The 27,170-nt window shown below is 41.7% G+C and overlaps 1 protein-coding gene across 1 annotated transcript in view; it reads left to right on the top strand.

The window, feature by feature from the left end:
* xpo4 (exportin 4) overlaps positions 1–27,170 on the top strand; it is a 59,045-nt gene that overhangs the window by 12,975 nt on the left and 18,900 nt on the right. Inside the window, exons 7-8 of the mRNA XM_070975719.1 lie at positions 5,916–6,028; positions 17,277–17,434. Of these exons, the coding sequence (XP_070831820.1) occupies positions 5,916–6,028; positions 17,277–17,434 (271 nt within the window). The remainder of the gene's footprint in view (positions 1–5,915; positions 6,029–17,276; positions 17,435–27,170) is intronic.

Genomic DNA, 27,170 nt, shown 5'->3' on the forward strand with positions numbered 1-27,170 from the left:
ATATCACTTAAACCCTACCACGCGCCTTAGCATAGTGCTGTGCTCTTCGCTGTGCCGCTGGCAGGCGCTCAGCCAGTCTTAATGTGCAGCGGGTCCATCCTCAGTCAGGATCACCCATAATGAATAGAGGATATAGGAGAAGCTCGTTAATCCACAACCATCAGGCTCGAAGGTCGTTCGGGCCTGCAAAATGTTCAGATTGCTGAGATTGTCTACTTAATGGTCATGAAAATACGATCAAATAGATCTGCAAATCGTAAATGAAAGCGGAGTCGGGAATGTGAGACGTGAAGTCGGATTTTATTTTGCTGTAGAGGGCCTTAATAAACGTGCCGGAGGCTGCAAAATTTAGTCCATTTATTACAAAGTGCATAGATTTTACATTACTTAGCCATTTGCAATCTGTGCATCTATTTGCTTCCATTGAAGTATAGAATGGATGGGGACAAAAGGCAAAAAGGTCTATGCACAGTATACCTACATATTAAAAAGAAATGGGAACTGAATTCGCAAAATTCCGACCGCACCAAAACAAACAGCTGCTTAAAAAGACAGCTCCACTGCTTTGTTCCAGACTGAAATATTGCAAAACAATTTGATGAATAACTATGAAAATTTGTACAGAAATTCATGCTCCCCAGATGATGAGTCTTACTGTATTCGGTGATTCCCTGGCTTTCCCTCTAGTGCCTTTAGCTCTTAGTGTATTGTCATGACAGCAGTTTTATGGATTGCCATGAAAAGTGGATATCAGTGGTGCCCAGAGGAGGATATTACTAAACTATTACTTTGCTGATGCTCTAAGTTTCCATAAAACAACTTCATTGAGCCAGAATTTTAAGTTGTCCAATAATTTGGTTCACGACAAAATAACTGCAAACCTATTGAGATTCCCATCAGCCTCAGCTGTACTGTGTCTTGAGAGAATGTAAATTAAACCTTATAAACATCAAGCACCGCTGTGCCTCAGTGGAGCCTCACAGCTGCTAGCGTGGCTGCAGACTCTTAGCAATCTTAATATAAGGTTTGTGACTGTGACATAAATCAAATCTGTGAAGGCGCTGACTAAGTTGTCTAAGGACTTCGGTAGAATTTAATTAATGGCTAGTCCATTTTTGTTAGCATGTGGTAACAAAACGAACAAACCCACAAAGATGACGAAATAAAAATGTTGGCGTGGACGTATTTTGTTGTTTGGTTTTGTGGCCCGCATCCCTCAGCCTCTCTTGTATGTAAAGGCTCAGCCCACATTTGCTGTTTGGTACTCATGTGGTTAGTTTATGCTTAGCAACGCACTCTGAATTATAGCCCATGCAGAAAAGAATTAGCTTTGAAGTGGAGAGCCGTACACTGATGCACACTACGATACCTGGGCGAAGGTTCACACGCAAACCATAAATACTGGACGGCCAAGCGTCCGTTGATGTGGAGCCGAAGAAAGTCTGCTTGCTGTGGTCAGAATAAATAGAATTAGGGCAGGGAAGTGAACTTGAAATGCCTGTCGTTTCTCTGTCAAAGTAACTGGTGGATCAGACAAACCTACCAGCAGCGGTTTTATTGGCATTTGACCGGTGGCTGGTGGTAATTAATGTATGACAATGTGTGTTTATGTGTCTGTCTGGCTGCGAATTTGGCAACTGCATGTGAGAACTAAGGGTGTGTGAATCTTTCACTTGTGTATGATTTAAACTCTTGCGGTCAGGGGTTCACATGTGTGTGTAGTCGGCTGTGTTTGTGTGTGCCTGTGTGTCCTGTTTATCTGTCAGTCCGTCTTATCTTTCCAGTGGAAAATTGACGTGTCACATTAGTTATTCTTGAGCCTGCTGGAAGAGTTGAGATAGTAGCAGGTGATGTCTTTTAAAAAGACACCAAACCACAGCCACATGTCCTCGTCAGTCCGTGTCCATTACTCATCGTGGAGGCATGTACATTACACACGCACACACACACACACTCAGGCACATCTTTTTTTTCTTTCAAAGCAGCATGGAAAGCATGGTTGAAGTTGTAAATTCACTTGTCAACTCAACAAGTGGAGTTTCCGCAGAATTGAAGAGCTAGAACTAAGTGAGCACTTTAACAATCAGAAGTAGATTAAACAGTCATCTCAGTTCATGTGAGCTGTTTTCAGGACAGCCCGTGAATGTTGTTGTGATAGTTACAATGAGAACTAAAGGAAGCAGTCAGGACTTCTTTGCCAGGTTAATGATGTGACCTGCAGTGCGTGTTTATTTTAATCCCAGGGACCTCCATAAGTGTAATAATTGGTGAATCGTGATCTAATTTTATTTATATTTTCAGATTAAGTTTGAAAGTTTTTAAAATGATATGAATACTTACCATATATCTGGACAACTAAAACCATTCATCCAAATGATCGGTTTAAAATGTTTTGAATGATGAAATTTGTCTTATGTTCTCCTCCTAATTTTAAATATCTTGAATTCGTGTTGATGACACTTGCAGGCGTCTGTTTTCCTCTAATTCAGAGTGTTTTTATCTTTGTGGTGTCACAACCTGTCAGACCCATTTTACATCTCTGTCCAGCTGTGGAAAGTAGTTGAAGTAGCCGTGTAGTTATCATTCCTGAGGTCTCTTGTGAGTTTTGTCTCGGTCATATGATCTTTAGGAGGTTTGTACAACCTCTGTCACTGAGGTGGTCTATCCCTGCGGAGACGACCCCCGTCTGCAAGCTGCACGACTTGGTCAGTCCCACTTGTTGCAAGACTGAAAACGCACTGCTCATTTCTTCCCTTCTGTCTCTCTCTGTCCTCATGTCACATTTTTTCTGTCGTGTATCTGAGGGATTTGCGAGATAAAAGCCAGCTGTGTGAGGTTTTCATTTCATTTTGAGAAAACGGCATCAAGGCAAACATGACAGTTGCAGGCCAAGAGTGCTTAAAATCAAGTGGAAGAAGGACACATAAACAAAGCTTTGCAAAGAAAGAAAGTTTTCACAGAAATGAACAGTTAAACCCCTGGCGAAAAACAAATAAACATGAAGTTAGTCACTGCAGCGCACCCTCCTCACTTATTCTGATGTCTCTCATTCCTTCTCGCTTCAGAAAGGTTCAGTTAGAGGTCTTCTGCCTCACCACGACTATTTTTAACAAGGCCTGAAAGTCAAGCGCTGGACACACACACACACACACACACACACACACACACACACACACACACACATACACACACACACACACACACACACAACCCTACAGACCCTTAGACAGGTGCCAACTTTTGTGCCGAAAAGTGTGGTGTGTTGTGGTGGGGTGTGTGCATGGGGAGTGACTGCGGGCTGGTGTCAGAGGAATGCGTGACCTCGCCGGCCTCCGCCGCTGTTTGGCTTTGATCAAGCATTCCTCTGGAAGTTTCCTCCTCCTGCTGTCACTGAGCCGCAGGGCAGTGATATGGTTTTGTGTGTGTTTTTATGTGTGTGTGTGTGTGTGTGTGTGTGTGTGTGTGTGTGTGTGTGTGTGTGTGTGTGTGTGTGGCTGATGGAAGACGGAGAGGAAGAGGCTGTCTTTTTTTTTTTCTTCGTTGTTGTTTATTTATTTATTTTATAGGCAAGAAAAGGTATAAAAAAAAACATTTGCAGACTGTAACATATTGAAACACTGGCACAGATAAATATTATTACTAATTATTTTTTTTATGAGTGGTGGTAGTAGTTGTAAAAGTAATGTGAAACGTCCTGGAGAGGAGACGATTGAATAATCCATGCAGGCTGTTGAACTCATAAACCTGCGCTGGTCTTCCAGTGGTCACTTATCGCAGAGTCATGCTGTGCAGCCAAACATTGCTGAAACCCACAGAAGTTTATTTTCATTTTATTTGACATACACTAGATGAGTCATTCTGAGAAACTCTTCTGAGATCATATGCATGTGTATATAGAATGATTCAGGATGTCTACAAGGTGCAGCCATAAAACAAAACAAAACGTGGGACTTTGGGTTTGAATTAGAGCTGAAACAACTGATCGATCAGTGGATTGGCAGAAAATTCACCTGGAAAGATTTGATGAGCGATAAGTCCTTTTTTTCTGGAGCTAGGAATTCTCTGACTCCAGCTTCTCATTTGTGACGATCTGCTGCTTTACTTTGTAAGCTCAGTATAAATGAATTTGGGTTTTGGACTATTGGTCAGACAGTTGGTCACTTTATTGGAAAAATAATCTGTATTTTAATTGACAATTAAATTAACTCCTCGCTCAGTGAACAAGCTGTCAGCAGGTTAAGAAAAAGTCTTGACGGATGGAGCCGAGAGCGTCTCAGGTTGTTGAAAGGGAGTAGAGATTAGAGAGACAGAGTTTTGATCGGTTGTCCACTAGTGAGGTAAGAATGAAGAAATGTTGTGTATTTGTTTCAAAAACAAAGTCTGGAGTAAAGGCAACATTCCAGAGGACAAAAACAGCAAAAGAATAACCTCATGTGTTGATCATCTGTGTAAATTTACTTGCAGTCAGGAGGCTGACAAATCTGCTGACTTATTTTGGCACGAAGCCTCCATCGGGACTCTGTATGTTGTAACGACGGCAAGAAAAACATTCTTTTGGAGAGAGGAAGGGGTTTTGAGGGCAGTGCAGAGAAGCGTTGAAACCTCGGGCGGTGTGTGAAGAGAGTGTGTGATTGTAGGACGCTTTGATTTAGGAAAGAGTGAGAAAGGCCTGGTTTGGGAGCAGGACGGGGATTGTTTTCGATGAGCTCAGGGAAAAGCACGTTGTGGCTGAGTTTAGGAGACTTGAATAAGGACAGGAAGTGTTGTGGTTGCGTGGGGAGAAAGTGTGTGTTGTGGGTTTGTGAAAAAGCTTGTTGTGGGTGTAGAGAAAGTCTTCACTAAGGAGTCTGTGTGTGTGTTGTGGGAGCTTGGAGAGAGAAAGACTTGTTTGAGAGAAAGGAGAAAAGAGACATTTGGAAAAGCGCTACGATGAAAAGGTTTTTATAGTTTCGTGAACAGAGTGCGATTGTGTTGTGGGTTGAGGCAAAGTTTAAAACCAGGCTAAAGTGTTTTGTGTGGGGCAAGGAGAGACAGCATCTTGTTAGGATGAAGAAAAAAAGCCATTTGAAAAGTGGTCCAGAGGGAAAATAGATGGATAAAAGGCAAAAGTGGAAAGTTTGTGATAGAAGTTTTAAATGAAGACTTTGTGTCATGGGGCAAAGAGAGAGGCTTTGGTCTTGGAAAGCAGTCAGGAGGAGACACAAAGTGATTGGCTGAGGAGGGAGAGGGGGTGTCTCAGGGCAGTAAGGAGTCTCGAGGACGTCTTGTAGAGGAGTGGACAAAGAGGCAGAGCCACGCAGAGTCTTGATTGGCTGCAGTGCGAGTGTGTCTTGTGCGTTTAAGATCTTGAGGAAGCAGAGGAGAGAAATCTGAGTGTACACAGCGAGGGAGTGCCGGTAGGAAGAGAGGTGAAGAAGAGGACAAGAAGGCAAGAGGGTGTCAGGCGAGTCAGAGGGGAAGGAGCTGAACAAGGCACAGAGTTGGGGATAAAAGGCAAAACGGAGGAAGGAGGTGAGGGAACAGTGGACACGAGGGTGAGAAAGAAGGAAGGAGTTTCTTTGTGGGTAAAAACTGTGGCAGAGGAAGAGCTGATGAGGGAGAAAGAGAAGGAAGGGAGGACGAGAACACAAAGCAAGCACAGAGGGAAGGGTGAGAAAAAATCAAAACAAAAGCTTTTGTGGAATAAAGATTAACAGAGTTAATGAGAGGGAGCGTTCGCTAACAAGTGACTGACAAGTTTCTGCTGCCAGCCACACGAAACCAAAGACTCACACACAGAGACCAAAATACCCGTTGAGAGGGAGCTTAGTGACAGGAGCTGGTGTTTTTGAGTGAGCTGCTCCTCCTCCTCCTCCTCTTCCTCCTCCTCCTCCTCCTCTTCATGCTGTTGTTGGCCTTAACTGTCGGCGGGTCACTGGGGCGCCACTACATCGCCATGTTCGAGGCCACACAGAACGTCACGCTCAAGCCTACGGAGTCCTGGAGGGAAGCGCTGCTGGACACCCGCGTCATGGACCTCTTCTTCACCGTGAGTATCCCGTCCATCACTGATGTGTTTAGCATTTTCAGTTTTGAAGTTGTGCTTTGTTGTGGCTCATTATGTCAAGTGTGACGTTGCCTGGATCACAGCGGTTTGAAGTTGATGTCTCTGATGAAATCTGTCTTCCATTTCATTTTAAACGGCTTCACAAAAAACGTTGACCTGCTGATGCTTTGCTCTCTGATGTGCTGTCACATCGGGTTTTCCCTCCACAGCTAAGGTCTTTGTGTCTCATACATTTCCATTAGTGTTCTTGTGTCCTGCTTTGCCCTTTCTCCTTCTTTTTTTTTTTTCCCTGACCTCTGCATGGTGGTTTATTTATGATAAACACAGAGAGACGGTTTGCCTTTTCATGTTGGGCAGAGAGATCTCACTTGACCTCGTCTTTTTGGCGCATGCAGAGTTTTTACTAGTTTCGTGGGTTTTTTGGACGCACCATTAAGTAGATTTATGGGTGCTTTGCCGTGGGGTCGTGTTATTGTGTTACTGTCCAGAGGACCGCCCGGTGAAGTAAATGTGTATTTTTGCATAGTGACTTGTGTGTTTAAAGAGGCAGTCTCGGCTGGCTAAGCAAACGGTGTGGAGGAGAAGTGTGGAACAAACCGGTCAGCTCCTCTTCCATTCAGCGTCCATCCAAACCCTCTGGCTGCCCATCACCAGATACTCTGCCTTTCATCTGCCGTATACTGCTGCGCCCCTTTAGACGCTACACTACACTGACGCTATCTGTCTGTGAATTACTGAACTACACGCAGCATTACTCCAGCTTACTAACACTTCATGCACATCCCCAAATACTGGTCCACTCACTTAGCCCTTTGGGCTGTGCTAAATGTTGGATAAAATTGGGCAAAGTTGGCTGGTTGGATGATTCAGCATGTTGAGAGCTATGTGACGGCTGTTCAGCTTTTGTTTGTTTGTTTGTTTGAAGTCATCTTGTTGAATTAGGGCTTTTGATTCCTACCAAATACTGCCCTGCTGTTTATATACAGGAGCAGATACTGTATTTTCAGTGCCAAATACTCTAGCACAATTTTTACCTTTTTAAGGCCTACCATAGCATAGTTTTTGGGTCTGGATTCTGAGAGTTGAACCAGGTCTTCTGAATGTCTATGAAGTTTGTAAATCACTCTCACTCTCACCACCCTTACTTTGGTGGTGCAGATTATTCCTCTATAAAAGTGGTTGCATTACAATGATAGACACTCTGCGTTGCTGTCAAAAGTTGTAAATCAAGTTATTTGTAGTAGTTCTCTGCCTTACAACCCCGTAATTACCTGTGGAGCTATTTTTTGTGCAGCTACAGAGGCAGAAACTACTCGGCTGGATTTGTGTTTGTCATCTGACACGCGACCATTTTATCAGGAAATTCAAAGTTTTGTTTTGTTGTTATTTTTGAAAAAGGACCTGAGAAAACCTGTTTCACTGACTTTCTCTTGAGGTATTTTTTAATGCGTTTGGATTACACAGAGATAAAACGGGCCAGCTCTAGATGAATGCTTGTCTTGTGAATATGGAAATATGGAAAGCGATTTTGAAAAATAATTCAATGTATTCAGTAGAATTGCTTTGTGATGAAGAAGAACAGAAAATCTTCTGTTAATTAAGATGTGGAACAGAAATGGTGTTGAAAGTGTCATTTAACTTTATGTTGTGGTGCAGTTCAATGAGATGAACACTGTTTGATTGAACGTGTGATTTTCACTCTTGTCCCTCGTCGTCAGTTGTGACATGAATTCTATTGGTTAAATGTGTGCTGAGCCCCAGCTCTCACTGCATCTGTGATTTGTCAGAAAGATCATGATGATAGTGATGTTATTGTCTTTATGCCGCTGGTTTAAGGTGAAAATAAACAAAGGAAAGCTGCAGTAGAAATACACAAACATGTGTTCAGTTCCAAATCTGAAAGACTTTCTATTTTGATTAAATTAAATAGTAGCTGTGTTTTGTTGCACAACCTGCAGATGCTTATTATTATTATTTTTTTCCATCTCTGTGTCTGGTGATCACTGTTCATCAACAGTTTTCAGTCTGGTTGTTTTGGCTTCATTCGCAAAGCAATCACAAATGCTGTAACTGTAATTGGCTCCAAACAGCGAACGTAATCAGAGGTTTGGTATACAAAGCACACGGGCCGAATCAAGGATTTGATTGGCCTGCCCAGAAGTTAGACATGAATAAAAATGTTTGTCATTTTTCTTTCGCTTCTCTTTGCTGCGGGAATCTGCAGGATGTGCTTTGTGTTGGTTTCAGTTTTCAGGCCTCCAGTCTCATCTCTCGCTGTGGTATTTCTAGTAGCTCAACTGTTTGTTATTGTAAGGCTGCTGTGACCCCGTCAGCTGTTTGTGTGTGTGTGTGTGTGTGTGTGTGTGTGTGTGTGTGTGTGTGTGTGTGTGTGTGTGTGTGTGTGTGTGTGTGTGTGCGTGCGTGCGTGCGTGCGTGCGTGCGTGCGTGCGTGCGTGCGTGCGTGCGTGCGTGTGTTACAGCATCTTCCTGGTGGTGTTGTTGTGTGTATTCGTACGTGTGTTGGCGCGTATCTTTCTGTGGGATTGTGTGAATTTGAGTTTGTGTAATGTATTTTTGTGTGTACTGGATTTGTGTTATGCCTGTTTGTTTCCATGTGGTGTGTGTGTGTGTTTTTTTTTATTCAATTTAACGGGGCCCTCTGCTGTCTCAGCTGCTGTGTCTCCTCAGCTGTGAGTGGTAACAGGCCGACCAGGGTAAATGTGTATATGTGTGTGAGTGTGTGTGTGAGGGGCTACTCAGAGACACGCGCCATCAGGGTCACAGTTCACAACAGGCCGGTTGCAGGATTAGAGCCCGGCCCCAGGATTAAGGGCCCCTGTTAACAACCACAGTAACCCACCGATCTCTCACTCACACACACACACACACACACACACACACACACACACACACACACACACACACACACACACACACACACACACACACACACACACACACACACACACACACTCATCACCGGACTCTGGGGACTCTCCGTCCCTCTGTGGGTGGATGTCTGTCAGTCTCCCATTAACTGGCTCCAGGCCTCCCTCACTGATCAGTGTTGTGAGCTAACAGGAGGCTGCTGTCACTTTCTGTAGCCAGGAGGTTTGGTTGGTGATCAGACACTTCTCATCACACATATTCATGCGTCAGACAAGGCAAGAAGCACGAGCAGTGAGATGATCAGACAGGTTCGCCAAGCATATTTTGAATCAAAAGAAGGCGGACTGTGAAATGGTTCTGCAAACTGTTATAAACACCCATCAGAATTAACAGACTGGCTCCCTGGTTAAAGCTGTAGTAGGCAACAATGCAACACACCCAATGCAAAACCTTCCATCCGCTCTCCATGGCGTGAGTATCGCCGGTCCCTCTCGCTGCCTCTCCAGCATCTTGCGGCCCCAGGGCAGAGCACCCCAGCCTCAGAGGCAGCTGCAACGCTGTCTGACAGCAGGATGAGAAGCTAGTACAGGACAAACACACACAAACCAGTGTCCGCCCTCTAAAGTCACTATCCATCAAGCATAATGAGCCTGGAAGTCCATGCAGAGCCAGGATGTGTTCACACATGCCCATGTAGGCAAAAGAGTTATTCTGAATTTGTCTCAAGTTGCAGGATTTTCTGCCATTCAGTCAGACTTTCACATCCTCCAGCGCTGCCACAGCGCTAAAATAAAGTGTAGAGACAGGTCCAGCTCTGCAGGACTCTGTAATGATCTGTGATTGGCCAAAGTCTCCCATCATTGGCTAGATTTTCTAAAGCCTGAAAACAGAGCCAAGAGGAGGCGCAGAAGTCTAGTTTTCTGTCAGACCACTTGAATTACAATATGCTGAAAGGTTATTATGGAGCTTTTGGCCAATGAGGCCTAAAATAAACTGCCTACCACATTTTAAACTTGAGTTATTTAGATAATCTGAGGAAACTGTTTGTTTGTTAACAACCTGCCAGAAATTTCACGGTAGCCTATCAGGACCAATATCCAGTAGTCCTGTAACCATAATGTGTTTTTAGGTTTTAAACATCAAACATGATTGACATCACAAGGATGGCTCAGGTCAGTCTGCAAGTTCATTGACAATAATGGCAGGGAATCAACAAACCACTGAGATAACACTGGAGATCATTATTCATGTCTGTCGGCCCCGACCAGGCCTGAGGACAGGATCTCCCTACACACTGACAGGACAAACACATATTTTGGAAATCGGCTCAATAATTATGCAATGTGTAGCAGCCATTTTGCTGCTGAAGAGACGAATCTGCCAAAATGTCATCCCGGTCTCCATGGTTCTCGTGGAAAGCATTCATCCCTTTTCCACTTCATCTGTTGACAGCTACGGCTCTGAGATTCAGGGATTGATAAAAGATGGACGGAGAGGCGAGATGGAAAATTGGAAAAGACTGAAAGAAAGACGAGTTGATAGAATAAGAAGAGAAAGAATAGAAGAGAATCTGAAATGAGGGGCAGGAATAGAAGCAGTCTTAGAAAAAGAAACAGAACAGAGAAATACAATTTAGAGAGAAAGTGAAATAAGGATGCAATTTGCAGCAGGCAGAGAGGTTTGGGGATAAATGGGCTATGGTAGATTGAAATGGAAGAAGACCCCAGTAACTGGTGGCCTCCTTCAAAATAAACCCTCTCCACCTTTGTCGATTTAACACCTTGTGACCACAGCGCACACCCTGACTCCAACCAAAAAAAAAGAAGAAAGAAATAAAGGAGAGTGCACAGGAAAGCACACAAACTGAAGCGTCTGTCATTTTGGCATCAGCAGTGTGTTTTTGTGTGTTTGTGTTTCTCTGGGTTTCTAGTTTCTGTTTGGTGCTCAGTGATTAGAGAGCAGCATCACATTGTGATTGAGTGTGTACCCACATGCAAACACACACACACACACACACACACACACACACACACATCCCAGACTTTTAGAAGCATCTGGTTTATTTCATCGCATCAAATGGGCACGTACACATACACGCTACAGTAACACTGCACATACACCCTTTCACACACTTTGTACAGAGCTGTAATGCACGTCCACGGAGTCACAGTAGTCTTTGTAAAGTGTCTGTTCACAACAGGGTGCTTCATGCTGGTAATTGTCATTTTTGAGCTGGTTTATGGCTTTAACTGTCAGCTGTCATAAAAAAATGTTATTACCAGATAATGGAACCTGGTTGTGTGACTCTTGTCCCTCACGCTGTATTCAGTGCAGAGGCTCGTGCCAACACAAGAACAGCCGTCATGGTAGTGCTGCTTCTTTCCCCACAATCAAATATTAACTTTCACAATCAAATACAACTACAATCACATGCATGAAGCTGAATTAAAGGTTGTGTGTGAAGGGATGTAGCTGTGGTACAGAGCTTACGCATGTAGCCTCTTCAACACTGAAACTACAAGTTGGAATGGATTCATCAGCATGAGCTGCTTGTGTTTTCTCCGACAAGTGTCTGATGCAGGTAGAGGTTGTTGAAAGTTAACACGATATGAGACAAGCTGAAGAGAGACTGCAGTGTGTTGTGTGCGTCTTTGCATGTGTGTGTGTAAATATAGCGTAGACATGAAGGGGTACATGCATATGCATATGAACTGATGCAAATCCATTGTTGGTGTTGTTTTTGTTTTTTCTTCTCCGTGGACGTAGCTAGAGCTTTTCATTGCTTTGGAATGCACTCATACTGTATGAATGCTCAAGACAATAACTTGAAACAAAACTACAGTTTAACCCTTTACATCAAATATAAATCCATCTTAACGCTTTTTACCGTCAGTGTCCGTCAAGGATGTAAGAACAGGCCAGAATATCCTCACTTGCCAAAAATGTCCTCACTGTCGAGATCTGAACGTCAAATGGGTCCTGACTTCAGGGACATGACATTATACACTATTAGACAACAGACATTTGTGAAATATTAAAGAGATTTTAGAAAACAGTTGCTGTTGTAGCCCATTGTGGGTAATGTTGTAAATTAACCACCACTTTATGGCAATAAAAAAAATAACTGTTTTTGCATCAGTGTGATAAAATATTATGCATTTTATTTTTCAAGATTTGCTTTTTCTACTCGATTAGCCAAAAACAGACATACATAGTGGCTATTTTTGACTATAAATAGTTTCTCAGTTGAATTTCCTATTTGCTGTTTTGGTATAAAATGTGTATTATGATAGAAGCCCACCCCTAGTCCTCACAAATATAGAAGTACAAGAGCACACACAGCAAAGCATTTGGTATTTACCCAGTAAACACAATCAGTGTGGAGCACAGGGACTGATGAGGCTGCAGCAGAGGCTGATTCTATTCTGACTGAGCCTGCGGGCAGACAGTAACCCAATCTGAGAGGGAGAGGGAGTGATGGTGGAAAAGAGCGAGCGAAAGACAATAAGTTGGAGGCACAGTGTTGATTTGAAAAAACAGAAAGATGAGCCTCTGAGCCCCCTGAGGAAACAGACACCAGGCTTTGTCTCCTTCTATAAATATCATTCCTCATTCTCCCTCTCTTTCTCTTCCTCTTTCTCTTTCTCCACTGTCCTCTCCTCTCTTTCCCTGTCCTCTGTCCTTTAGCTCGCTCCCATCTCCTCCTTCATCCTCTTTCCTTCAAGCTCTCCCTCAACTCATTGTCTACTTGCCTTTCTCCCTCCTTCAGTTTTCAGTCATTATAGCTCATTTTCTGTCTCTCCACTCGGCTCTCATCCTAATTACCTGTTGCCCTGTCTTTTCTCCCTCGTTATAGTCTTAATAGGGCTTGGTATGCTTCTTTGGTACACACGAAAATGTGTTTGCAGTAAGGTTGAGGTTCAGCACAATTTTACTGCATCTGAATCCAGCATCAGATCTGCTTTTCAAATCCTTATCCTGTCAAAGCCTTACGTAAGCCATAAGTAAATTTCAGCTTTGTTTTTGATGTAGATACACTGCATTTTTTAGTTGTAGCTTAATTAACGTTCAAATCTTGACATTTTTGCCATCACCATCTTGGTGTTTTGGAGCCAAAAGTGACCATATTTGGACGAGGGGATGGAGCTGGGGAGGAGTGAGAAGGTGGATCTGACTAAGAACTCAAAGACACACAAAACAAACATTGCTAGCTTAATGTTGGATAAGTTTACCTTTTCATCAGGCTTGAACTGAGCTGCTACAATTACGCTAACACACCCCATAGTCTATGGTTAACACAGATTACCAACCTGGCAGCGCCTCGTACCATTAGCGTAGCAAATGGCACGTTATCAGCTAACACTAAGACTAGCTAACTAGCTTGGTTAGCGAGGTGGTTCTGTAATTCTTGTTTACTATGATATTAATTGGGATACTAATTTTGTCTTGCAAGTGCAGGCTTAAAAGAAAATGTACTTACCATAAAAAATGAACAGGCGACTCCTTAGAGTCATTTAGCAAACCAAATGCTGAACAAAGCATTTTTAAATGACTGAAATGTTACTGCAGCTAACTTTCATTAACTGAAAACACACTGTTAAAGGGTCAAAGACGAAAACAAGGGCAGCACTCAAAAACAAGTTCACGGCTATTTAAATGTACACAGTGCCATGGAGACACATCGCTACGCCTCTATCCTGAATGGCATATTGCTGTGGTAGCGACTTGTCAATCACATGGTAGCCACACCCTAAAGCATACCCTGTTGTGTCGTCTGTTTTACTCTGAATAGGACTGTCATTTCTAATTGTTTACTGAGGTAATAAATCAAGTAGGGTCATTTTCTCATAGACATCTATACAGTCAGACTTCAGTTCCAGTGGAACCATAAGAGATTTGCTAGTCCGCAGCACAGAGTGCCTGACGATGGCTCAGAGCTGCAACTGGTTTGATAATTGATAACTTGTTTCAGGTGAGAATTTTCTGGTTCCAGCTTTTCTGAAACCAGTTTCTGTTTTGTTTGTTTTTTCCCAATTTCCCAATTTTTTTTTTCCAATTTTAGACTTAAATCAATGTGTTCTAAACATAACAAGAAGTGTTTAGGAAATCCACAAAATATGGTATGATATGAAAAAAACAATGCAGGCATTAATGTGATACAAATGTAAACTGAACCAAGTCGTATACAGTTCTTTTTTCCCCTCTCTCAGACTAGCACTCTATTGGTATGAGGTCCAGTGCACAGCCAAAACAAACCTAATAAGCATCGAATTAGCAAGAACAACAACTAATGCTTCACTGATACCAAATTCATTGATTAATCAGAGTGCAAAATCTACTGTCATCTGAGCTGCATGCCCAAAATGTCCCATATTGTTGTATCTTGTTCTCTCTCCTTCCATCCATCCCACTCTACACACACACTCACTCACGCACATACACGCACACTCTCTCTCGCACACACACACACACACACACACACACACACACACACACACACACGTTGTGTATCTCTAACTATAGTCAGACTCAAGGCGACTGACATTACTGGCATCGCATGGATCATTCGCTGGTGCAGCTGCTTTTTCAGACCTCGCGCTGTTCAGTCCTTTGGCATTACACTACCTCTCCCACCCCTCCTTCTCTCTCCCTCTCTCTCTCTCTCTCTCTCTCTCTCGCTCACTCACCCAGCACCCCCTTCCTCCTTCCCCTCCTCTCACTGAGCTCTTCCAGAGGATGACTTCACGCTCTGGAAGAGGGCAGTAGCAGCAGCAGGAAGACTATGGTGGCTACACTACGTTAGCATCTGAGATCTCTTCCCAGCAAGCGTGGCTTACGACCAACCAGGCACCCCAGCTGGAGACCAGAGAGAGAAGAGAGGGGAGGAGTGGGGAGAGGCAGCGGGAAAGAATTTGGGGAGGAGGAAGTGAGAAGGGGAGAGGATTTGAGAGGAGGAGGAAGAAGCAACAAGGAGAGGGAGGTTGAAAGTTTGATTGCTTCTGCAATGGGGCCATGCGCTGGCAACAGTATGTGGAGCCAGTGAAGAAGCACTCACTCTCCGGATTTAAGAGGATGACTGTTCAAGAGACAGCAGAGGAAGAAGAAAGAGGAAGAGAGCTCGGACTGGTCTGAGAAGAGAGGAAGGCAGCTGAGCTCCAGACGTCCGCATAGTACCGTCAGTGGAAACGCATGTTGCTGAGAGGCTGTGATGATTCGCAGTGCTGTTACTGCTGCTGCCCTGCTCAATGTGTCTGTCCGTGTGCACAATTGAAACCGACAATGCCTCTTCTCTTGTGGAAGTGTGACAGCTCAGCACGGACAAACCCCCAAATCTCACAAGTGAACAGAAGCTCAGATCTGAGATGAGACTGGAGTTGAACAGATCTTTTGCATCAGGAGCCGGATCGTTCCACTCTGGGTTTGATTGAGGCTGTCTTTGGGCTCAGACGGGCTCAGTGGTTGTTTGTTTGAGACCGGGGTCACAGTGTCTAAAACAGACACATTGAATATCAATTCGCCAGTTCGCTTCGCCTTGCTGGGTAGTGGGTTACACCAGTGAGTATTCCATCTGCCTGATCAGCTGATATGTTTTTGAAAGTGATGACAAGAGGACGAGACAGGTTCACCTTTTCACTTTGTGCCTATGACTTTTCTATTTCAAAGCAGTATTCTTTGTTGTTTATTTAAATTAAGTTTCAATGATAAAAAGCATGATAATATCACCAGAGCAACGGGCAGGAGCCCAATCCCTGCTCATCTGTTGGGACTGAAAAATCTAAGAAAGCTTTGAAATCAGTGCCCCAAACAAAAGCATCAGAAGGTATTAAAAAGTCTTGTCTTACAAAGGTCTTGAATATTTTTCCTACCTTTCATAGACCTTAGTTCTAACTTTTTTTTTTTTAAAGTGGTTGCAGGCTTTCGGGAGACGTGACACACTTAGAAACAGGTGCATGCAGGAGGCTGTTCAGTCCTTTTTGTGGAGATTGGGTCAGATTAGGTGCTCATAATAAGGAAATCTTTTAGGAGGTAACTGCAGTAGTAGTTGTATGCCAAGACTTAAAGGATGAAGGATCATTTCCATAATTTGAGTGGTTGTTATTTCAACATGTGCAGTGTAAGATTTCTGGTTTTTGAATGAAATGAGTCTGGTTGTTTGAAAGCCAGTTTGAGTTTCCTTTGAAGCATGTGCATGTTGCAAAAGAACAGCCAACCACTGAATTCATAATCATGACTTGTGTGCTTGAACTTGTCAGGGAAACGTCACACGAATTTTTGAATTCTGGTTTATTTGAGGTGACACAGCACTTAATTTTTTAAAATCAGTGTTCAAGTTGTTCAACGTTTAGACAAAGAGCGTGCATTCACATTCGATCATTTGCATATAAGTTAAAATTTAAAATGATATGTTTAACAGTGAATTTAAATTGAGACCACAAAATTGTATTCCCAAACACTGAATTCAAATTCAGAATCAGTAATTAAGCATTCAAAACACAACACATGAATTAATTGCTCTGATTAAATGATTTTTGAATATGTACAAGTGGCACATTTAAATATATAAATCTATGCATTACAGGCACAGAGGAGCCAAGGCGACAGGTTTAAACGTTCTCAGTGTGTGTTCGTGCTGAATAGGTCACTGCTCTGTTGGCGATCCTGCCCGCTGACCTCTTTTGGAAGCGTTATACATATTTTCACACAGTACAGATCACATGAAGCAAAGCAGTCACCATTTTAAAAAGACTTTTTGTCTTTTTAAAATTTTCCTGTTTTAGCTCATCTATAAACACACTTTCAGCTGATGCTTACAGTACAGTTAGGTGATTTTTTTTTTTTAATTATTATTATATAGGGGTTTTACTGTAACATTATTCTGCTCTTATCTTTGATGTATAAAAGGCAGTCTGGGTGAAAACAGCTAGATGCCTTGCAGTCACGCGTGCGGTCATGAGAATCAGGGAGTATTTGAGACACTGACTCAAACCTCACTACTTTCTTCACTGAACCTCTTTATTAACAAAGTGCTGAATGAAAAGGTTAAAAATGGGAGCCATCCTTGTTTTCTCTTCTCATGTTACAGGTGGGCATGAAGTCAAGAGTGAAATGATCTGTGCTTTTTCAGCAAATTGTTAAAAGTGACAGTGTGCACAAGTTTTTCCACATATTTTCAGTCTGCCTGTCGTTTTCACTGTGCACTTATTTCCAACAATGTTCATATATTCAGAGGACCTCCTGGTTCATTAAGGACTGGGGAATACAGAAGTTTTACCCCTTCATTTGATAACATTCTTCTTTCATACCTTGAAAACAGAGACCTATTTCTTCTCTCACCTCTCAGGTACACAGGAAGATTCGGGAGGACTCGGACATGGCCCAGGACTCCCTGCAGTGTCTGGCCCAGCTGGCCTCCATGCACGGGCCCATCTTCCCTGATGAGAGTGCCCAGGTCTCCTACCTGGCTCACCTTGTGGAGGGTCTTCTCAGCATGATCAACGGGTCAGTGTGTCGCTGTGCTGGAAAACTCAACATGCAGTTTGTCAGTGGCTCATCTTAGTACTCGTACTGTATGTTCTCTACTCATGCTAGTGGCATGGCTCTGTGGGTGGTAATGCTGATCAGTCTGTCTGTCGGTTGGTTTGTCTGTCACTTTGGTGGAGACTGAAATATCTCAACTATTTATTGGATAGGAATTGTATTAACTTCAGTGACCCAGCGACTTCTCCTGAAGCACCTTCTTCTGGTCAAATTTTTATTTGTTATAGGGCCCTTTGGCAAATATTAGCATGTTAATTAGCTAAACTAAAATAGTGAACATGATAGAGAATATACCTGCTTGACATCAGTATGTTAGCGTTGTCGTGGTGAGGTTGGTAGCAAGCTGACATTATTTTGTTACTGCTGTGCCTGAGTACAGACTCACAGAGCCACTAGAGCAGCCGTTTTAGAGTGTAGTTGCATTTTTTTACTGGTGGAGTGTCAGCATTGTTCTTTAAGTTTAGCTTGGCCATATACCGACATATTGTACAGAGACTAGATATCACGTAGGGTTCTGGTTCTTGGAATATTATGACATAGGTCAGATATTACTTTTTATGCTGTAGTTGCTACGTCTTCATGGCAAAGTGCAAACTATTATGTGGCATCCTTTTTAAATAATGTACTCTAGCACGCTGATGAAACAGTGATTGTGTTGGCAGGTGAATACAGGCCACCGTGGTGTCCACCTTTTCTACATTCAATTTTAAGGATTGAATCTGTACAGTGTTTCTGGATTATCCTCAGTGAAATTTGAGGTTTTGTTCTGTATTGTACTGACAGCAAGAAGAATGTTTTCTTTAGAGATTATGTTGAATTTCATTTTTCCAAGCCTGCCTTTAAACAAGTCACATGCAGTATGCATGTTGACACTTATCCATGGCTGTATTTATTGTTCCTGTCCATTTTGGCTGTGAGGTGATCCCCTCTTAGCTCAACAGGGGACAATATCCACAATCCACAATTCCAAAAGTAATGAAAATAAAGATCCAAAAGCTCGCAGCAGGGACTTGCCCGAGTCCAAATGTAAATCCCCTCAAAAGAGAATATGATGTTGTTTTCGAAGCAGCAGTTGTTCCAGTTGACACTAGCAATCAGTCTACTACTTTCATCAATCACACTGATCTCTCTCATGCTTTCTTCTCAAATTTTGTGTTTGATAAGATACACAACCTTCTCGTAATTTCCACTAAGCTGACAGGTGAGGCTTTAGAAACAACAGATGGAACTAATTCAGACCTGCTGATAGAAAGAAGCTCCCCTGGGGATGCAGGGCTTATTACACACCAACTTTACGATAACAAATGAGCTTCTCCTTTGCTAAATGAATCCTATTGTGCAGGGGTGCATTCAAAAGTGAAGACATTCAAAGCATAAGAATCACATGAAGACAAATTAATAGGGTCGCTGGCTGAGGTGAGGTGTACTATTGAAGTCAGTGCATGTAAAAGCGTTCCTTTGTTGATTTCCATCATTAAATCCACAAATCAAGCAGAGGGAGTTGCAGATAAATAGAAGCAGATCAGAAGAAGAACGATCTTGGGATGGCTCAGATGTGGATTTTTTAATAAAGGCTGCATGTCTGTCTTTTGTACGTTTAATCTAAATCTAATGCTGTTAGAAAACCTCAGCTGTCCATTTCAACTGCATACATTGTAGCATTCAAAAAGCCAGATCAGTGAGCACAGTTAATGTTATGTTACCATGGCTGAAGACTCAGTAGCTGTTTATCTCCCTCCAGTATCTCAAGGATTTCATGTTTCTTAAATCCCGAAACTCAACAAGTGATGGAGGCCAACGTCAGCACGAGTGTGACTCATACTGTGCCATTTCTGCTTTATTTACAGGAAGTAATTGCTTGTTGAGTCTGTGTTTTTAATGGCCTCTGATTCTAGCATCTGCACACTCTGTGGGAAACTGGCTGGAGAGGAATGAGCTTGTCTTCCAGTTCAGTAACAAATAGAATTAACAAGGAACTTATGTTTCCCAGTTTCCGCTAAAACCAAATTTATGTGAAAGAGGATCAAATTAGACCTTATTCCTCTCACAGAGATGCTGCTTTTTTCAGCTAGAGAGGAAAAAAATCATCACTAGCAACCACTCAAACACTGGTAAACTCTAATATAATATAGATCTGCCTGACCTTTATTATGAAACTGATGCTATTGTGTCTGGAAGTGCCGCAGACCTTAAGAGACCTGAATCCTATTAAAAACCTGTATGTCATAACAGTAACTTCGTTAAATGGTGGATCCTTGATTTCAGTGCAGTGATTACATGCAGGAGTCAAGCATCAACAACAAAATGTCATTTCCAAAATATTAGACATTAAGAAGGGACATGTGGTGATTATGTTTTGTAAGGTGATATGTCTAAGGTCATTGATTTTGGTATACTTTTCATATTATGGCAGCATAGAAATTCAAAATATGAGTAGCTCCTACTATATAGGAAACAACTTTTCTGGGGCAGCTGTCAGCAAGTGCTTCACAATAAAAGATAGTGGCGAGACGTAAAATACAGATGGCATGTATGGTAACATAAAAGAGTAATATAAGAGAAATTGTAGCCATTTAAACACGTAGTTGGTACAAATCTTGTTACATTCCAATTAGTTTCATTCGTTTGTCACTTTTATTTTTAGCAATGACAAAATAAGCCACACAACATTCTTACAGATTCTAAAGAAGGAGGAGGAAACCCCCCAAACTGCTCAATAAATGGAGCATGAATATAGGTTGAAACGGGCTGATTAAAGTCTTAAGGAGATCTTTGAGGTGCACCTCAGGGTAGGATTTATACCTGTGATTTAAATGTATTTTCTCTGTTGATATTGTGAAAGTGGAAGATGAATTTTGGCCTGTTGCTCTTGTTTTAGTATTACTTCATTACTTCATACTTCATTACTCATAAAGCAGCAGATGCATCGAAATGGCAATAGGTCTCCACTAGAATAAATTGCGCGTGTACTCCAATGTTCAGCTCAATTTATTCTGCTGCAAATCCCTTTACCAAGCAGGACTGAACCTGGGTGTTCAGAGAAAAAAAGGAACTGAATGTTTTTCACCCTGAAAGCTCTACTCATAGCCAATTTTCCTCACTACTTCAAAATGTTCTCAGCCTCTCTGCTACAAAGCCGTTCCCCCATCTCATCCCACAGAGGTGTCATTTTGGATTTCTGAGTCAAGGGTTTGTAATCAGACTGTCCAATCAGAAGAAATGCAGCACTCATCTTGACTCAGTTTCAAAGAAGCGTCACCAAAGTGACCTACACAGTTTTTTTAGCTTTAGGTTAGATAAGACCGCATGAAACAAACATATAGGGGCACCTGTGCCTCCAAATACACTCCATCGGGTATTTTAACCAGTTATACTCGAGGGGATTCATGACTTTACTGGCATTACATTTGAATTGGTGTGGGCAGGTGTGTGGCATTAAAGAAGCTGAGCTGCAGGGCCTCCTCGGTCCGTGTCTCTTGTATCGGCTGCTTATTAGCAGAGGTCATGTGAAGAAATAGAACTTGTGATCTTGTGCTGAAAAACACTGCGACTTGTGTGAGCTTGTGGCTTGGCTCGCAGGCGGCTGTTCAGAGCCTATTGATCGTTCCTGCGTGTGGTGCAGGGAGTCAGAGGGTGTTTTTGGGCTTCAGGAAGATGCATTAAAAGCGATTACTGCTCTGTTTTTAATAGCTGGGTGAGGCGGCAGTTACCTAAAGGTTAAGAGTTTGAATCCTGTCCCGGCAGTTGTTTCTGTGGTTCTTTTTCTAAAAAAAAGTCCCTTCAAGTAACAAGTCAAACAAAACCCAAAGATATTCAGTTTATTATGATACAAGACAAAGAGAAGTGCCAAATCTGCATGTTTGAGTAGTTTTTGAGGTACTACGCTGGAATTGTGGGTTGACTCTTTGTCTGGTACCTGATTGCTGCACTTCTATGAAAGTCCTGACCTCATTATTGGCCATTATTACCATTATTGGCTGGAGGCTAATCTGTGTGTGGTCTGTGTGACTCTATAAATGTCAGCCTAGCATACTGCTCAGTAAAAAAAAACAAACACATGGGTGCATCAATTTAATCTTGTCCATGCGACGCTATGTCAAACTGCACCTTTGACTGTTTGTTTGATGCTTTATGATTTCGCTCAAATGTTTTGGGCCAGTTTATTTCTTAATGGAAGTGCTATCAGAGCTGCTAGAACTAGAATATATCCTCGCATGATTTCATCTCCCACTTAATCTGCTTGGTTTTCGCCTACAAGACTGTTACCTTCACAAGACTTTGCTAGTAGCTCTTCACAAATATTGTTGCATTGCTGCCTTTGGATATCTTATCTTGTCAGCAAAACCTGTGACTCAGACTGAGCCTTTCTGTATCAAATGTGAGATGTCCTCGGTTCACATTGCCCTGTCACATGAGGTGCACCTTCACTGTCAGTCTTTGATTTCAACCTTCCATCCTTTTCTTAATCAGTCCCTTTTCATTAATTCAATTTGAGTTGAGGTGAGATATCACTTCTTTTCACAGCTGATCTTCCATTGCAGAGCTCTGACGATTAGACTTACATGAACAGACTCACCTCCATTAAACTCTAAGTCAGCACATTTTCTATGCCGCTTTCATCGTAAAAGGAAGAACTGTCAAGTGGAGGAGCGCTTCATCCACTGCTGTCGGAGCTAATGTTGAAATAAAATGCAGCAGTTAAAACAGCTAGAGTATTGTTTTTCACATTAGAAATAGTTCTGTCAATTGATTAAAATATTTAATCGCGATTAATTGCATGAATGTCAAAGTTAACTCGCAGTTAATCGCAAATTAATCACACATTTTCATCTATTCTAAATGTCCCTTGAATTATCGTTTTAATACTGTTATCAACATGGAGAAGTGGATAGCTTGCTTTGTGCAAATGTTTTTTATTGAAAACAACAACGTGTAATGTTTTATTTCACACTAACATTCTCACTTTGAGCAGTCATTCACATTTGAATGAATCAAATCTCACACAAGGTAACACTGTCAATAAACAGATGACATAAAAATAAATACTTAGTTACAAAAAAGCCCCTTCAACAGCTCTTTCTAAGGGATCAAAACAGGTGATCCAAGATTAAGTTACAAAGTGCACATCATTGTAAACTAGGACTCAGCCTATAGTGCAGTTAAACCATGGCTTAAACTTTCCTTTCTTAAGTTTCCTTTCAACATAATAACATCCATACGCCTTTGTCGAAAGCTATCCATTGTCGCCTGGCTTTGACAAGGAGGCGGCGGAGAATTCGCATTCGCCGTGTGTTTGGCCATCAAGTGGTATTTCAGACTGGATGTGCTATGTTGATAATTCAGTTCACACCGACAATACACACAGATAACTTTGGTCTTGTCAGTCGACCCATCTGGCAACTTTTGGAAACTAAACTTTCCATTCAGAATCTTGTTCGTATCCATTTTGGCGTTTCACTCTTGACATCCACACAAACCGGTAGCCTACTTTTTCACAGCTAGCGAGTAGGCAAGACCAAACACGTGCATGGGGCGTGCCTATCGTTTTGTTTCAGGTTTACAATCGGATCCTGTAGTCTTTCTTACGTTACTAGCTGTGGCCACAGCTTATAAAAACTACAAGTTCACTAGGTCACAAAGAGCGTTAATCTCGCTATAAAAAAAATGACACAATTAAAATTTATTTGCGTTAACACATTAATAACGCAATATTTTTGACAGCACTAATTAGAAAGAATGCTCAGGATCCCGTAATTCTCAACAATCTTGATTTATCATACTTCCTAAATCTCATTTTGTCAAGACTTTTCCTACTGCATGGGAAACATTCCTGATTTCTACTCAAAAATATTAGAAATCAAAAGACTGTTATTGTTCGAACTGCTTTAAATGTGAGCTGCTATGAGTTAACATTTTGATAAACATTCATAGAAAGTGTTTCATATGAACTGCACTTGTTGTCTTGATAATACACATTATACGTCCATTTTTAAGCTGATGATACTCAACTATACCTCCCTGTCAGTTCTAAAGATGTTGACAGCCTGACTGCCTTAACAAACTGCTTGGAGGAAATTAAATGTTGGAAGTCTCAACACTTTTTCCCGGTCAAAAAGGACTAAGTTGTCTGCAGTTGGTTAAAATGCACCTGCAGGGCTTTAATTAAACGAAGACAACACATTAGCCCTGTTCTGTTATCCCTCTACTGGCTTACAGTTGCTGTTAGAATTGTTCAGTCTTAAAGCCTGAATCTCTCTGCCCTCATCTGGCCTCATCTGTCATTAACCCTGTCATCGAGAATTTTCCCCATACAGACCGTTATAAGGCACAGAGCCTCCCGTCCACACGGCATGTCTAAAGGTGGAAAAAATAACAATTAACATTCTATTCCCTGTATGCTCTTTCCTTCTCTGCTCTGATACTGAACAACTTTGGCCTCTTGAATGCCGGCTCTCTTGGTCATAAGTACTTCATTACTAATGGTTTTATTGTTTCTAATGATCTGGAATTTTTATGATTACTGAGTCCTCAGGGGACACTGTTTCCCTAATTGTGGCTAGACCCCCTGACTACGCATATTTTTGTAAGCCCGGGCCCTCTGGAAGAGGAGGTAGTCTAGCTCATTTTATTTCTTTTGAAGGTGTAGATTTCTTAATCACTAACCCTCCCAATTTATTCTGCATCATTAATCTATAGGCCACCTAAATCAATTGATTTTGTTTTTGAGTGTTCAGAGCTTTTATGCATTGTCATCTCTACATATGACAGGGTGCTCATTCCTGGTGATTTCTATCATTCTATCTATCTTAAGATCTTATAGACTCTATTAACATCATTCAATCTGTTCATTTAACAATTAAGTTCAACCAATCCTCGACCAAATTGCACCATTTAAAACCAGGAAGTTAAAACCGCATAATTTCCCTTGGCTAAATGATCACACTGTTAGCCCCTGAAAGAATCTGAACAACAATGGAAGGTCAAAAAACAGTCTGAAATCGCACATATTTTACTTCTCTGAACTGATATCTAGAAATATTCATAATCCCAGAGTCATCTTTTAGGTAAATGATTCTGTTATTACTGGTCCCCCCACTTCTTCTCCAACACCCGACACTCAGCTGTCCAAAAAAATTCTTGCTCATTTTGTAAAGAAGGTGGAGGATATGGTCCCAAATCCAGCTTGACCCTTTCATTCTTTCCATTCCACATGTCAGTTCTGCCTCTTTTACCCAGTTTCAACTCTTGACATTTTCAGTGTTAGAGTCTCTCATATGAAGTCATCTTCCTGCATCTTAGATATCATCCCCACTAAGCTACTCAAAGAAGTATTTCCCACTCTTAGCCCTGTTATTAAGCAGATTTTTAGCAGCTCTCTGACCTCTGGTTCTTCTGCAGACAGTTTTAAGCATGCCATTGTTCAGCCACTGCTTAAAAAAAAAAAATAAACCAATCTGGACCTCCTGTCTTTAAGTAACTACAGGCCAATCTCCAAATCTTTTTTATCTTAAGTTCTGGACAAAGTTATTTCATCCCACCTGATATCTTTTATGAATAATAACAGTTTCCAGTTTTAGAGGACTGCATAGTGCTGAGATGGCAAATGTTAACTGAACTAATGACCTGCTGCCAACTGCAGACACAGGTGACTGCTCGATTTTAGGACTCCTAGGTTTAAGTGCCGTCTTTGACACAGTTGATCACAGTATTGTCTCACAGAGACTTGGAGACCTGGGTAGGTATCAAGGTCTCGGATCTCACTTATAACCCACATAATAACAGAGATTTTTTTCTGTCACTCTGGGTTAACATTTCTTAATCGATGCCTCAGTTGAATTGTGGTGTCCCCCACGGCTCAGTTCTTGGTCCCCTTCTGTTTCTCCTCCTTCTCTTTTTTTTTTTTCATACACACCACGTAATCAAAGCTATGGTCTGTTTTACCATTTTTATGCCACTGATCCTAGTAACCTAGCTAATCTCACCTCCTGCCTGATACTGTACCAAATCCTGGATGTCCCAGAGTTTCCTTAAATTTAATGACAATAAATCTGAAGTCATTCTGTTCACTCCCCCAAATTCAGCTCTTTTGGTGCTTAGCTCGGTGGTCTTTCATATAATGTTATGCTCTCTGCTAAGAATCTTGGAGTAATACTTGATGCTAAACTCTGTTTTGATGGTCGAGTCAAAAGTGTTACATGCTGTTATCTATTCTCGGTTTGATTACTGCAGTGCACTTTACTCTGGTATCAGTCAGGGCTCCCTCCACTGTCTCCAGTTGGTACAAAAGAGGCATGATCACATCACCCCTGCACTTGCCTCCATACATTGGCTCCATCTTAGAGTTGATTTTAAAATTTTATTGCTTACTTTTAAGACCTTAAATGGTCTTGCCCCTAAATAGATTTCTGATCTTCTGACCTGGTATGTGCCCTCTCGATCATTAAGATCTGCAGATGGAGAGCTGTGGGTTCCGACTGAGGGTGATCGGGCTTTTGCTAATAGAGGCCCACACTGTGGACTCTCTGCTTGCTGAACTCAGACACACTAAGTCTCTGGCATCTTTTAAATCTCATCGTGAATCTATTTTCTTTTTCTGAATTTTTTTGTTAATGTTGATATATGTTTAATTTATACTGTTTTATTCCTTTTTATTTGATCTTAATCATTTTTTTTTCTTTTGCAAAGCACTTTGTATCATTAAGAAAGAGATAAAATAGATAAATAGATAAATAATGTTTTATTACTGTCATTATTGATTTGGGTGTATACTAAAACAAGACTTTTTTGATAAACTTATGGTACTTTTTTGGGTTAAAATACAAAGACTTTGCCAAAATGAAATGGTCAAGAATTGGCAAGATTTTGAAATAAATCGGCAACTGTCTGTTCAAAGAATAATTCCAGGAACAAATCAGACAACCAGACATACCAATAAAGTGAGCTTCGATACCCAGCCCTACTTTTAACATTCTTTTACTGTTCATTGTTCATAGTTTTAATAATGCTGTGGCTGTTGTCTAAGCACTTTATAACTGTTAATAAAAGTAGTGTATAAAAAGTAATAGGTTTGAGGTGCTAAATAGAAATAGTGGTGTTCATGGGAAGTGTGTGTGTGTGTGTGTGTGTGTGTGTGTGTGTGTGTGTGTGTGTGTGTGTGTGTGTGTGTGTGTGTGTGTGTGTGTGTGTGTGTGTGTGTGTGTGTGTGTGTGTGTGTGCACGTGTGCGTGTGTGTTAGAGAGACTGACAGTGAAATGATTAACTGGGGCCACTAAGTACAAAAGAATAATTTTCTGTTCATTTATGGGTGTGTCTGTAGTCGAAGTGGTTCTGATCTGAATTAAGGGGCCACATGTATAAATAACTGAGACAGACACACACATTTGAATGTGCACATGAGCTTGTTGTCGGACCACGTGATTCAGTGAATAGGGGGTCTCTCTCTCTCTCTCTCTCTCTCTCTCTCTCTCTCTCTCTCTCTCTCTCTCTCTCTCTCTCTCTGTGTGTCTCTGTCTCTCTCCCAGGCTCTCTCACTCACTCCCTCTCTCTTCCCTCCTCTCCTGCTCTGTCTGTAATCACCTATTCTTGGAGCTTTTTTCCAATTGCCTCATCGGAAAACCATGCAGAGAGGGATGGCTGATCTACAGTGATTGAACACTTCTGCTCGCAATTTAACTCCATCTGATAGGGGTTAGCTAGG

This window comes from Chaetodon trifascialis, chromosome 12 (assembly GCF_039877785.1).
Source record: "Chaetodon trifascialis isolate fChaTrf1 chromosome 12, fChaTrf1.hap1, whole genome shotgun sequence".
Classification (NCBI taxonomy): domain Eukaryota; kingdom Metazoa; phylum Chordata; class Actinopteri; order Chaetodontiformes; family Chaetodontidae; genus Chaetodon; species Chaetodon trifascialis.